At 39.5% G+C, this 13,127-nt stretch overlaps 3 protein-coding genes and 1 pseudogene across 3 annotated transcripts; 2 read left to right on the forward strand and 2 right to left on the reverse strand.

Moving 5' to 3' along the window:
- Positions 1-1,268: 1,268 nt before the first annotated feature.
- Positions 1,269-1,833, reverse strand: LOC131764237 (histone H2A type 1-A-like; annotated as a pseudogene).
- Positions 1,834-1,949: 116 nt separating this feature from the next.
- On the forward strand, positions 1,950-2,334 carry LOC131763535 (histone H2B type 1-A-like). The gene is given in 2 exon segments (XM_067043172.1): positions 1,950-2,210; positions 2,212-2,334. Coding segments are annotated over 2 exon segments (384 nt in total).
- Positions 2,335-11,231: 8,897 nt separating this feature from the next.
- On the reverse strand, positions 11,232-11,615 carry LOC131763534 (histone H2B type 1-A). Its single transcript, XM_059075818.1, has one exon. The coding sequence runs from the start codon at positions 11,613-11,615 to the stop codon at positions 11,232-11,234; it is 384 nt and encodes a 127-aa protein (XP_058931801.1).
- Positions 11,616-11,942: 327 nt separating this feature from the next.
- On the forward strand, positions 11,943-12,338 carry LOC131763533 (histone H2A type 1-A-like). The gene has a single exon (XM_059075817.1). The coding sequence runs from the start codon at positions 11,943-11,945 to the stop codon at positions 12,336-12,338; it is 396 nt and encodes a 131-aa protein (XP_058931800.1).
- Positions 12,339-13,127: the final 789 nt, after the last annotated feature.

The following is a 13,127-nucleotide window of genomic DNA, read 5'->3' on the forward strand; positions in this document are numbered from 1 at the left end:
TGACTTTTTTTCCCATTTATCTTAGTCCTCACTGCCTTCTAGGTTCAATTTAAGCAAGTTATACTTTTCAGAAACTCTTACATTTCATCAGTATTTTTAAATGTGTTAACATAGTTTTTTTTAAACTATGCTTTTGTAATTTTAGAATACTTCAATTCTATATATAGGTTTGGGTATATATTTATAGACAAGAGTAGTGTTCAAATTTTAACTTGGCAACTGTTTAAGGAATTTTAAAATTATAAACATGTAGATTTTTGTTGTGTGTTGTGTTTGGAAATTTTTGATGCTTTCATTTTCGTACAAGAATTTTGTATTTGGCTGCTTTCTTATTTGTCAGTTGTCTCTGTGGGTGTTTACTCATAAGCAGTGCTAAAGGATCAACAAAATATTTTGCTTCATTTTCAGTGGTTAAATCCGTTGAATTCAGTGCCTGCTATTACTGAATAATTGGTGGTAGAAAGCTGCCTTGTCACATTACTTACCCACTGTAATATTGATAGTATTTTACCATAAAAATGGTATGCCTTGAGATTTATCCTACATACTATCAACCCGTTTGCTGTTTTTCACGTAATTAGCTGTCAAGTATGTCTTTTATCTTTTGGCTTAACATGTCATGCTTAGAGATTTCAGGATATGGAACCATCCTAGAACTCTTGGAAATCCCTTGCTAGAAGGCACTTGAGAACAAGAAGCCGTGATGCATGCTGATTTGCTAGCTGCTTGGCTGACATTCTGTAGACATGCTCTCTAAGCATGAGTTAAGCCAAAAGCTGCAACTTTACAAGTCTTTCTTTGCTTCTAATCCATTCATTTGGTCTAATTTTACCCTCACTAAAGATTATGCGTCTTAATTCTTTTTCTTGGGAATTGTGTTCATTGTCAGAACAATCCTAACTTTGCTCCTTTCCCCAAGGAGAATGGCATCTCCTCCAACCCCACCCCCATCCTGCCAGGAGCCCGCTAGGATGTTTGCTCTATCTACTCTAAAATTTACACCCAAGTTCACGAGTTTTGTTGTAAAAATTTTTATGAAGTTAAACTGTTTCAGAGGTGTCAGTCACCGGAGCTAGATACTTTTCAGAGTCCAGAGTTCTGTTAGCGTTAGGAGTTGTGGTGAGCTCTTTTTTGGTGCCAGTCACTGCTCTGTAGTCTCTTGGTAAACCTAAGCTGTTTCTCAGTAATTGAGTGGCTTTGGTTTCAGTTTGAGGCTTTTCTCCTCTAGGCGTTCAGGTTACTCGCTTGGCTTTGCAACTTGTGAGGTGTTACTTGCACTGGACCTTGTGGTGGTGGCTCTTGGTCTTCTTGGGCAGCAGCACCGCCTGGATGTTGGGTAGGACGCCGCCTTGCGCGAAGGTCACACCGCCCAGCAGCTAGTTGAGATTTTCATCATTATAGATGGCCAGTTGCAGGTGACGCGGGATGATACACATCTTCTTGTCACGGGCCGCATTGCCCGCCAGCCCTAGGACCTCAGCCGTCAGGTACTCCAGCACCGTGGCCAAGTAAACCAACGCACCGGACCCAATCCGCTCGACATAATTGCCCTTGCGGAGAAGGTGGTGGACTCGGCCCACAGGGAACTGCAGGCCGGCTGTGGACCAACGAGATTTGACCTTAGTACATGCCTTACCACCCTACTTGCCATGTCCAGACGTTACGATAAGAATACTGGTCTGTTATAATGGAAACAAGTACCGTTAGGGCAGGTATGTGGTCTATTTTTAGTCTCACAGTGTGTTTGATTGACTATTTGATTGGCTGATACCCTTATATCCAATCAGAGAACCATACTGGAATCACCTCATTTACATACACACCACTACCCATTATCCAATCAGATGTGAGCTGCCCAATACGTCATCTGAGCTCCGCGCATATAAATACTACGCTTCAGAGTAACAGCAACTGCTACTGGTTTGCTGTCTTAGAGTTGTAGGTTTATCATGCCAGAGCAGAATGCTAAAAGCAGTGCTAGTTCTAAGAAAGGTTTCAGAAAAGCCGTGACTAAAGCTCAGGAAAAGGAGAAGAAAAAGTGTGAGAGGTGTCGCGAAGAGAGCTACTCATTCTATATCTATAAGGTATTAAAACAAGTTCATCCGGATACTGGTATTTTTTCGAAGGCTATGAGCATCATAAGTTCTTTTGTTACTGACATATTTGAGCGCTTTGCGGCGGAGGCGTCCCGCCTGGCGCATTACAACAAGCCGTTCGACCATCACATCCAGGGAGATCCAGACAGCAGTGCGCTTGCTGCTTCTTGGGGAATTGGCCAAGCACGCAGTGTCCGAGGGCACCAAGGCTGTCACTAAATACAGTAGTTCCAAGTAAAGAGATTTAGCCACGAGACGACTTTTGTAACCCAACGGCTCTTTTAAGAGCCACTTAACTTTCTAGAGAGTTGTAGGCTTTTTACTTGGCTGCTCAGTGTATGTGGGCAGGCTTACTCTTTTAGAGTGAGCTATAGCTGTTATGCTAGTAACTGTCAGATTCACTTTGCTGCCTTTAGTGTGACTAAGAAATACGTAGATAACTCGTCTGTCTCACGTGACTATTAACCAGAATGATTTCAGGTGAGATCCCGGATCTCTTAAGCATATCGAAGAATAGAGCTCTCTGAGTTGAGAGCTCCTTTAAGTCTGTCTTCAGAGAGGGTAGGCCGAGTGCCATGAGAAACGTGGCTTGCTCTTCTCTGGTGTATGGCCTGTTTTAAGTACTTTCTATCAAGAGACTGAAAGGGAACTGAAGCTGTGGAAAGACAAAGAACATAGGCAAGTTCAGCATGGGAGTGTTAAGGCTGTTTTGCTTCCGCTCTGCATTTTCTTAGTGTGTTAAAATTCTTCCTATGGATCAGGTTAGATGCCCTACAGCTGCTGAGATTTCGAGTCCAATAGTTCCTTGGTCTGGTGATGTCATCTGTACATTATTGGGGTGTCTAAACTAGGCTGTTTGTTAAAAACAGCTTGATATTAGAGTGTGGAGGTGTTGCCATATCAAGTAATCCATATTGGAGTCAATCTGGCTAACCACAACCGACTGGCACACAAGTAACACTGACTGAATTTGGGGGGGGGGGGCGTTACTTTTCTTCCAAGTTATAATAGGATCACTTGCATTTTGTTTTATGAGAGGATCATTAAATTGGTGTTTGTGTCCTATATTACTGGACTCCAATACTAACATGTTCCAAATTGGGTCATAGGGTGTTTATCAAGTCAGGGGACTTTGGGTGCAAGATCTACTGTCACGATCGTCTGGACTCTTAGCAGACAAGCATTAAAAAGTGACAAATGACACAAATTAACATTAAAAAAGATCAAATTATTACTACTTCCCACAAACCAGTGGTTTAGGTGGACTCAATTTGTTAATTTATAGTTTTCATTCTTCCCTTTTAAAAACAAGATTTTGTGCTCATGTGTGTCTACCTTACAGTTAAAAAATACTTTAGTATCATTTGGTAGAATATGTGTACTAAAACTCCACAGGAAAAAAAAAAAAAGTACCCTACATTGCTGCACAGAAACAGCCCCTACAAGAACCTCTGAATATCTTAACTGGGAATCATCCAAGGAGTTAACAGATGGGGCATCTGTGCCACATTGTCTGGGAGGGGAGGCATCATCTCCAAGCAGGGGTCCCAGCTGCCCTCATAAGATCTTGTGAAACAGCAGATGTCTGTATAGCTCCCAAATCCTTGTCAACTCTTGAGTTGAAAAGCATGCAGTTTTTCCATGCTGGTTTTTGCCTTAGCAGCACGTGTTTAGATTCACCCATTTTGTTATGTGAATTAAGAGCTTGTCCCTTTTAATAGTTGACTAGTATTCCATGGTATGGATAAACCACAGTTTGTCTATCCATTCATCTAATGACGGGATCTTAGTTGCTTCCACTTTTTAGCTGTTATGAATGAGTTGTTATATAACTATTCACATGCAGGTTTTTGTGTGGACATAAGCTTTCAAATCAGTTGGGTAAGTATTACCAGGAGCACAGTTGCTGGATGGTAGGCTCAAGAGTATGTTTAGCTTTATAAGAAACTGTCAAACTGTCTTCCAAAGTAGCTGTGCCATTTTGCATTACTACCAACAATCAATGAGTGTTCCTGTTGCTCCATATCCTCCTCAGCATTTGGTAATGTACAATATTTTGGATGTTATCCATTCTAATTGATGTTTAATATCTCATTGTTTTAATTTGCATTTTCCTAATAAATGATATTGAGGATCTTTTGGTATGCTAATACCATCTGTAAATTTTTTTGGTGAAATGTCTGTCCAGTTCTTTTGCCCATTCTTTAATTGGGTTATTTTCTTATTGTTTAGTTACAAGCATTCTTTTTTCTATTTTCTTGGACACAGTCCTGTTTCAGATAAACGATTTGAAAATATTCTCTCCTGGTCTGTGGTCTACTTTTACAGTATCCTAGCAGAAGTTTTTAATTTCACAAATGTCTGGTAGAAATATAATACAAGCCACAAATACTGATCACATATGTCACATTAAACGTTCCAGTACCCACATAGCATAAAAAAAGTGAAATTAATTTTAATCAAATATTTTTAGCCCAGTTTAGCCCAGTTTATCTAAAGTGTCAATGTGTAATAAGGGTTAAATTATAATTATTTACATTTTAAAAAATTAGGACTTTGAAATTCAATGTGTATTTTATATTTACAGCATATCTCATATCAGCATATCTCATGCAACATTTCAAGTGCTCAGTAACCATATGTGGCTAGTGGCCACCATATTGGACACTGTAGCACTAAACTCTTTCTCCAGGCAACCTAAGTCATACCCTTGCTCTAAATACCTACAGCAGATGATTCACGAATTATATCTGCAGTCCAGGGCTCTCCATGAACTGCACACCAGTAACTGCTTACTTAATATCACCACCCTGATGGTGCTCATCCATCTCAAAAAATTTCTCTCCACAGGGGTTTCCAATGTATCCTGACAGACCCTGTTTTCAAATTCCAATGCTCCCTATATCCATGGGGCCACCCCAATCACATGGTTGTCCAAGCCAGAAATGTATTTTTTCCTTGATAGTACCTCTGTTCAACCTCCATTTCAATCTTTTGACAACATATGGAGATTTTATTTCCTAAATACTTTATTATTATCTGACTTCTTTTGTCTTCTCTACTGCCACAGTTTTTGTCCAAGTCCCCATCATCTCTCACCTGGGTTACTGTCTCTAACTAGACTCACTGCTCCTAGTGTTTTCTTTCTAAAATCCACTCTCCACACGACTGGCAAAGTAATCTTAGATAAGAAAAATATTTTCGCTAACCATTAACTGAAAGTTAGTATTTCTTTCAGTTTTGAATATAGCAAATAGACCAGTTGCATTAGCTATACCTGTGACTTTATTGCGAATGAAAACCATCGCTATAGTCCTAGCACTTATCCATGGTTACAGATATATCAAAATACTGTTTATGCTCACCCAACCTCAGAATATTAAATTTTGATCTTGCTATTTGAAGCACAAATAAAGAAGCACAAATAAAAAGCACAAATGTTACTGTATCAAACAATATTTTTTAAACTGTTTCAACCTGGCACTGTTTTATTATTAAAATTCATATTTTACTTTATGTATTTAGAAATTTATTTTAAGAAGATGTATATAAGATCAACTAGACTTTCAAAGAAATCCATAATACAATAAAAGCTAAGAACCCCTGTTTAAGGATTCCAGCAAGTACCTTACGTATAAAATAGACTAGAGACGGATGATATAAAAATCAGATGGCAGAATTCCACTAATAATCCAGTTGGGAGCAGATAACTGAATCTTCCTTAGCTGTTAGACTGATTCCTTCATCAAGGATGCCAATTCTACAGCCACAGGATACTGGGGTTACTAGGGTATCCCACTCAATTCATGCATGTGTGTCTGCTGGAAACACACATCTTTATTATTGTTTTTATCACTGAAACAACTTCTCACATGACTTCTGCTAACCATCAGCCCTCTAGTGTGATTGGAGATGAAGAGCTAAAGAATTTGTAGTGGGTGAAAAGAACTTGTAGTGGGTCAAATGATGACTAACCTCTTCTGGAGAGTGAATTCCTCATCAGAAAAGTCCATTTATTAGTTTCCTAGGGCTGCTGCAACAAGTTACCAGAAACCGTTTGGCGTAAAACAGAAATATATTCTTGCACTGTTTTGGAGGCCAAGAAGTCCAAAATCACAGTGTCAGTAGGGTTGATTCCTTGTGGAGGCGCTGAGGGAGAATCTATTCTATGCCTCTTACCTGGCTTCTGGTGGCAGTTGGCAATGTTCGATGTTCCTTGGCTTGCAGCTGCATCATTCCAATCTCTGCCTGTCTCAGTTTTCATATGCCCCTCTCCCTTCTCTTATAAGCATACCCTAAATCCAGGATGATCTCATTTCAAGATTCTTAACTACACCCTATTTCCAAACAAGGATCACATTCATAGGTGCCAGGGGTTAAGACTTGGACATGTCCTTTTTCAGGACACTCAACCTACTACACTTCACAGATCCTAAGGTTTAGCTTGACATTGACTCACACAAAATTTACATCACACTATCTGGATAGAAGTATTTTAGAGTAAATTACAGACAATACAAAGCTTTCCTTAGGCACCTTATTATCTCTCTCATTCATAATCAGCTGAAATGACCTTGTGTGTTTGTATCTGCCTCACTAAACTAGAAAGGAAACAATGAGAGTAAGGACCTCCTCTCTTACACACACAAACACACACACTCTCTTTCTCTATCAGTGAATGTTTGAAGAGTGAAGAAAAGGGAAACGATTTTTTAAAACCTTTTTGGAAAACAAAATAAAGAAAAATAACAAAATGCAGTCACTTGTCTATGACCAGCCCTGCACTGAAGAGCTAGCAATGTCCACCTGCCAGAATGATGCAGTAAGGGCTTGATGTGGTCTAGCTCCCTCTGGCCCTGCTACTTGCGAGGGTTTCCCTTGCCCTGCAGACCTCAGGGACCCATCTGAGATGAGAATAGAAAGTCTCTTTTTTGAGGGCTACACCAGCCCTCTTTCTCCTTTTCTGAATTCAGAGGCACTGTGGTGGCTTTTGGGTAATTACAGTATCTGGGTTTCTAAACAGGCCTAGTGGCTCTGCCCTTTTTCCAGCCCTCTTCTTACTGGCATCCATTATGTTGTTCTCTGTTCTGTGGCACAACAAAACCACAGCCTAGAATCAGGGACAGACAGCAAATATCTCCCCTGCTTCCATGGCAAATCTCAATGGGTAACCATTGCAATGATTTTAGGGTGAAGTTAACAGCCAGATGTAGCTTAAGGAGGGTAGCACCTAAAGGATCTGCTTTCCCCAGTTCCCAAAACAGACCTTATCATATTTAAAGCAGAGTCCTAACTTCGCTGTGGCCCTTTTCTCAGAAAATTCTGTCTTGCCAGTCCTTTATGACTTAGGGATTGAGATGTGGGTAGACAAACAGCACCTTTCTTAAACACTGTAACCTAAAAAAAATAATAAAATAAAATAAAACCTGTTTTCTCTGCTTTCACCTGAATAGTCTTGGACTAAAGCTTTACTCTTATTTCTCTGACATTATTAAAGTCTTTGAAGGTTGCAAACCCATCCCAACGTCCTGTGTTTGTCCCACCAAGTTCCGTAAAGCTGGGTCCTTGGTCTGCATTTGGTCTGCATCTCTGATGGAAGGAGAATTTGACCAGCTGCTTTGCTGGTCGATAACAGTGATTTCCAGGTTCCTAATAGGAAGTGAAGGAATCTGCTTTTCCTAGCATCTCTCTCACATTAATGAAAATTCATAATATATACAGAACTTGTGGGAATAAAGTGAAGCATGGCTCAAAGGAAAAATGAAAGATTTAAATGCTGCTTACATTAATAAATTAGAAAGTGTAAATGCAGGCAGTCCTTCAGGTAGTGTGAAATCTTAAAACTGACTATGCAAAGCAGTCTTAATAATCAATGGGAAAAATCATGATTGTTCCATGATCTTTAAAATTTTTTATCAAAACATTAAAAACTCACTATCATAAATATAAAGGGAAGTGAAAAACTAATATTAAGGACATTGTAATTTTAAATATTAAAACAATGAGAATTAGTATCATTTCTTTTTTAAAAACTTACCAAAAGTAGTTGAATGGTGCTTGATTTTTTTATCATGTAACTTATGATACAGAGTGAGTGTCCTTCCTGTGCTTTGGTGAATTGTCATGTTTCTTTCTAAGTTTGGATTAGCTTCCAACATTTTATCCTTTGCATTTTTAATGCCATGAAATATCTCTGAGAATTCATTTAATATGAAGTGTTTTGCCAGTGTCACTTTCTTTGGAACTTCTTCCTTTTCATCACAACCATTTTCTACATTTATCAGTTGGCCTTCACTAAGTTCCTCTGGTTTGCATAGCTAGTCTCTTCATATCAACAGTGTCAACATTTCCCCGGTCAACTATTACTTCAATAACTCCACTTACCTTCGATTCAAATTCTGCTTCCAGGGTTATTACTTTTTCTTGTCTTGCTGTACTTTCATCTTGTTGGCCAAATCCCTCTTGACTATTGATTTTTGTCATGTGAGTTTATCACTGGAAGACAAAGAGGCAACTAAACTACATGCTTTTTCCTTTTGAATAACATGTGCAGTAACCATGCCAACAAATTTTGGCCAACAAATTTTAAAATAAGTGACAGATTAGGTCACTGATCACAGTGTGTATGTGTTATTTGTGCAGTGACTTGTGAACTAAAAGAGCCAGCAGTGAAGTTTGTAGTTTATGCAATGACTCACCATGCAATGATATTTGAACTGTGTTTTTGGGCAAGTGGTGTCATTTAACTAAACTGTGGTAACTGAAATTCATTTATATCAACATTGCGCAATGTAAAGACTGTTGCTATCAAGTTAGCATCCCACTAAAGAAGCTAGGAAAAACAAAAATAAAGTGAACTACTGGAAGCAGAAAGGCTAAATAATGGAAAAGGGGAAAAAATAATTAGGAAAAAGAAAAAAGTAAAACTAAATGTAAGAGTAAAGAAATAGCAAATAAATAAACACACTTAAAAAATAAAAGATTAACCAATAACCATTGTGGTTTGTGAAAAATCAGAAGACACAAGTACAAAATTTAGAATATTAAAGGAGCTGTAGTTACAAAGACAGTGGAGGTTAAAATCATTAGAGACCAATTTGCTGATCTCTAAGAGAATATCTTTAAATAATTTTCTTGAAAAATACAATTTACCAAAACTTATTACAAATTATTAGCAACTCTAAATAGAAAAATTTCATTAAAGAAAAATAAAGATAATTGTCAAAGAACTGTCATCTGAAAAAGGGCACCGAGTACAAATTGTTTTAAAAAGGAAATTTACCAAAGTTTTAAAGAAAAGGGAATTCCAGTGCTGTTCAAACAGTTCCAGAGTATTAAAAGGATATCTATCCTCCATATTATTTTTATGAATTGAATAAAAATTGGTACCAGAACCTGAACATCATTGCACACACAAAAAAGGGATAATAGAGACCAATTTAATTTATAATATTGAAGCATAAATTGTAAATGATCCATTGGCAACCAGAGTTCAACAGAACATTAAATGAGTTACATATGATGCCCAAGCAGAGGGTTATATAAAAAAAATGCAAAGATAACTATTAGGAAGTTTATTAAAATAACTCATCATAATATATATAAAGAGGGAAGGCCTATGCTCATTCTTCAGAGATGCTCAAAAGGCATTTTATAAATTTCAACATGCATTCTTAACAATTCTCAATAAAGCAGACATAGAATTCTTCCTCATTGTATTATATATCTAATGAGGAATAGTGCAGATCTTCAGCAACGTGAGGGATAAAACAAGAATGGCCACCCTGTTTAACATTGATATGAAGGTATGAGGCACAGAAATCAAGGGAAAGAAATTAGAAGTGAACCAACTGAAAGGAAGCAGTGAAATGTTTACTATTTTCAGACATCATTGCAAACATATAAAACCCAACAGAATTATATCAGAAAGCCAATGCAAAAATTAGTCAATTCAGTAAGATATAATAGGGTATTAAAAAAGCACAAAAATCAGTACTTTCATATAGAAAAAGATGCTGGAAGATATGAATTGGGTAATACACTATTTACAGAAATGAAAACAAAATACCTAGAGCTAAATGTAATAAATATGCCACACATATTAAGTAAACTGGTCCACATCAATCACATTGTCCCAATTTCCCTTCAGATGAATGACTCATGCAGCATCTAGGACTAGGCTCAGTTCTAGAAAAGGGACTTGAGAGGAAATCCTCTGGGGAGGCTTTCATTTGCTCTCAATTGGAAACCCAGGGAGATAGACTGTCTTCCTGCCACTACTTTGACCTGTGTGAACACCTGGAACTGTGACCAGCATGAGGGTGTACAGCCAGGGTCGGAGAAGAGCAGTAAGACTGCAGGGCCTTGGAGCCTGGGCTCTGATCCATGATCATTACCACTGATGTTTCTTTAGTGCTTGTCTGCTGAGTCCAGGTGGTTCAGTAGTACAGGATCCCAACACCTTTTAAAATGATTCATCATACAAAACACCCACAAATGATCACACCTAGTTCATAGGAAAAATCAAAAAAGGAGTTTGTTACTGTTTTCTAGTTAATTGTGGTTAGCCAGATTGCTGGCTTCCAGTATGAGACAGCAATATTCCAACATCCCAGGTCAATATGCTCTGGACAACGTAGGTCACCAGAGCAAAAAGACCCCAAGTTGAGGATCTCAAACCACTTGAGCTTTCAAACAACTTCACTGGCCTATAGGATCCATATTTTTCAGACACAGTAGAAAAAAAAACAGAATAATGTCCCTTACAAAATCTCTCTACACCTTCAAGCCTTTTATAGAAACTTCAGTCAGTTGTAGACGCAAATGCATCTTTTGTACTTTACACCTTCTTCACTCTAAGAACACTCTCCACATGTATTAATCATAAGCTTTCCTGTTAAAAATCACTTCGAAAAATTTATTCACTGCAGTTGACTTCTGAAAGACCGTTGGAGCCTCCCGAGTTTATATACCCCGGAGAAAGTCCGTCACCAAATTACAAACACCAACTGAGTACTAACGTTTACAACATAAGTATCCTACTTAACGTCGAGTCCACAGCTTCCTTTCAGAATCGTGGGTGGCTCTGAAAAGAGCCTTTGGGTTAACTGGAGCAAAGATTATACTTTCGTAAGTTTACTTGCAGGTGGCATACTTCGTAACAGCCTTGGTGCCCTCAGACACAGCATGCTTAGCCAACTCTCCTGGCAGCAACAGGCGCACAGCCGTTTGAATCTCCCTGGACGTGATAGTCGATCGCTTATCGTAATGGGCCAAGGTGGACGCCTCACTTGCAACACGCTCGAAGATATCAACTACGAAAGAATTCATGATACTCATGGCTTTCGATGAGATGCCAGTATCCGGATGTACTTGTTTCAACACTTTGTAGATATACACCGAGTAACTTTCTTTTCTGCTTCTCTTGCGCTTTTTTTCCTCTTTCTTCTGGGCCTTCGTTACAGCTTTCTTAAATCCTTTCTTCGAAACAACAGTACTCTTAAAAGACAACTCCGACATAATTAGTGTTAAGCTCTATAGCGTTAACAGCTCTGACGTTACAGCTCTAACAGCTCCGGTCAACACCAAAAAAGCAAAAACACCTCTTAGCTGGAAAGGGTGGTATTTATAGGGGCAGCACTCGTGACGTGTGGAGAGGCCAGTATCTGATTGGATATCTGGGACTGTCGTGTATGTAAATGAGGTGATTCCGGGGAGCCTTTCTGATTGGATAGACGGCCATCAGCCAATCAGAAAGCAAAGCACACGCTACCGTGAGACTATAAATACGCCCAGTCGTAGACGATACAATTTACTGTAGTGGCGTTGCCGCTTTGGTTTTAAGAAATGTGTCGACGTGGGAAACGAGGTGGTAAAGCTCGCGGAAATGCGAAGTCTCGTTTATCTGGAGGAGGCTTGCAGTTTCCAGTGGGTCGCATCCAATGTCTGCTCCGCAAAGGTAACTATGCCGAGCGCGTTGGAGCTGCTTCGCCTGTGTATATGGCAGCGGTGTTGGAGTTCCTAACGGCCCAAATCTTGGAGTTGGCGGGCAGTGCCTCTCGCGACAACAAGGAGACGCGCATTATGCCGTGCCACTTGCAGTTGGCAGTCCGTAATAATGAGGAGCTCAGCGATCTGTTGGGCGGTGTGAGTATCGCTCAGGGTGGCGTCTTGCCGAACATCCATGCCGTGCTGCTGCCCAGGAAGACCGAGAGCAACCATCAGAAAGTGCAGAGCAAGTAATCCAAGTCGAGGTTACAGGTGAGCAGTCTAAACGGCTGGTGAAGGAACAGAGACCAAAGGCTCTTTTCAGAGCCACTTAAATTATCATTGAGGGCTGTGCCTGGGCTGTCTGTGTCTGTCATTGTGACGTGAAAGTAGGCCGCCAAAAAGATCCATTAACCGTAACTATCATGTTGATTCTAACACGTGAGGTCTTTCGCAACTTTTTTGTTACTGAAGGGCAACTTCATGGGCCTTCAAGATGCCTACCGGGTGAGAGAAAGAGAAAGAGCAAAGCTTCAGAATTCTAATACCCTTTTTAAGGCTCATTTTGATAAGTATTCGCGGTGCCTGTGGTTCAACACGTGCTTAGAAAATGTTTCTTAACATGTAATGTCCATTAAAAACCTAATAGAATAATAGAAATAAAGTGTATAATAAAAGGTAATGTACCCGAATCATCCCGAAGCCACCCCTCCCCCCCCCACCATCCATGGAAAAATTGTGTTCCTTGAAACCAGTCCCAGGTGCCAAAAAGGTTGGGGACTGCTGCTGTAGAGGATAGTCAAGAGTCTTGTCATGAGCCAAGTAGGTCACAAACGAGTTCAGTATTCACATGGCTTCCATAGAGATGCCAGGGTTAGGGCAAACCACAGCACTGTCTGACATCTCTGGTGCTTCTTGCCTTTCTTTTCATCTTGAGGATAGCTTCTTAGAGCCTTTCTTAGACATGACAGTAAGCTTAGAGAAAGAGTGGGAGATAGGATACACAGCCATTATCTACCTTGAGAAAAGAAGGATGGCAGGCTG

This window comes from Kogia breviceps, chromosome 10 (assembly GCF_026419965.1).
Source record: "Kogia breviceps isolate mKogBre1 chromosome 10, mKogBre1 haplotype 1, whole genome shotgun sequence".
NCBI classification, from domain to species: domain Eukaryota; kingdom Metazoa; phylum Chordata; class Mammalia; order Artiodactyla; family Physeteridae; genus Kogia; species Kogia breviceps.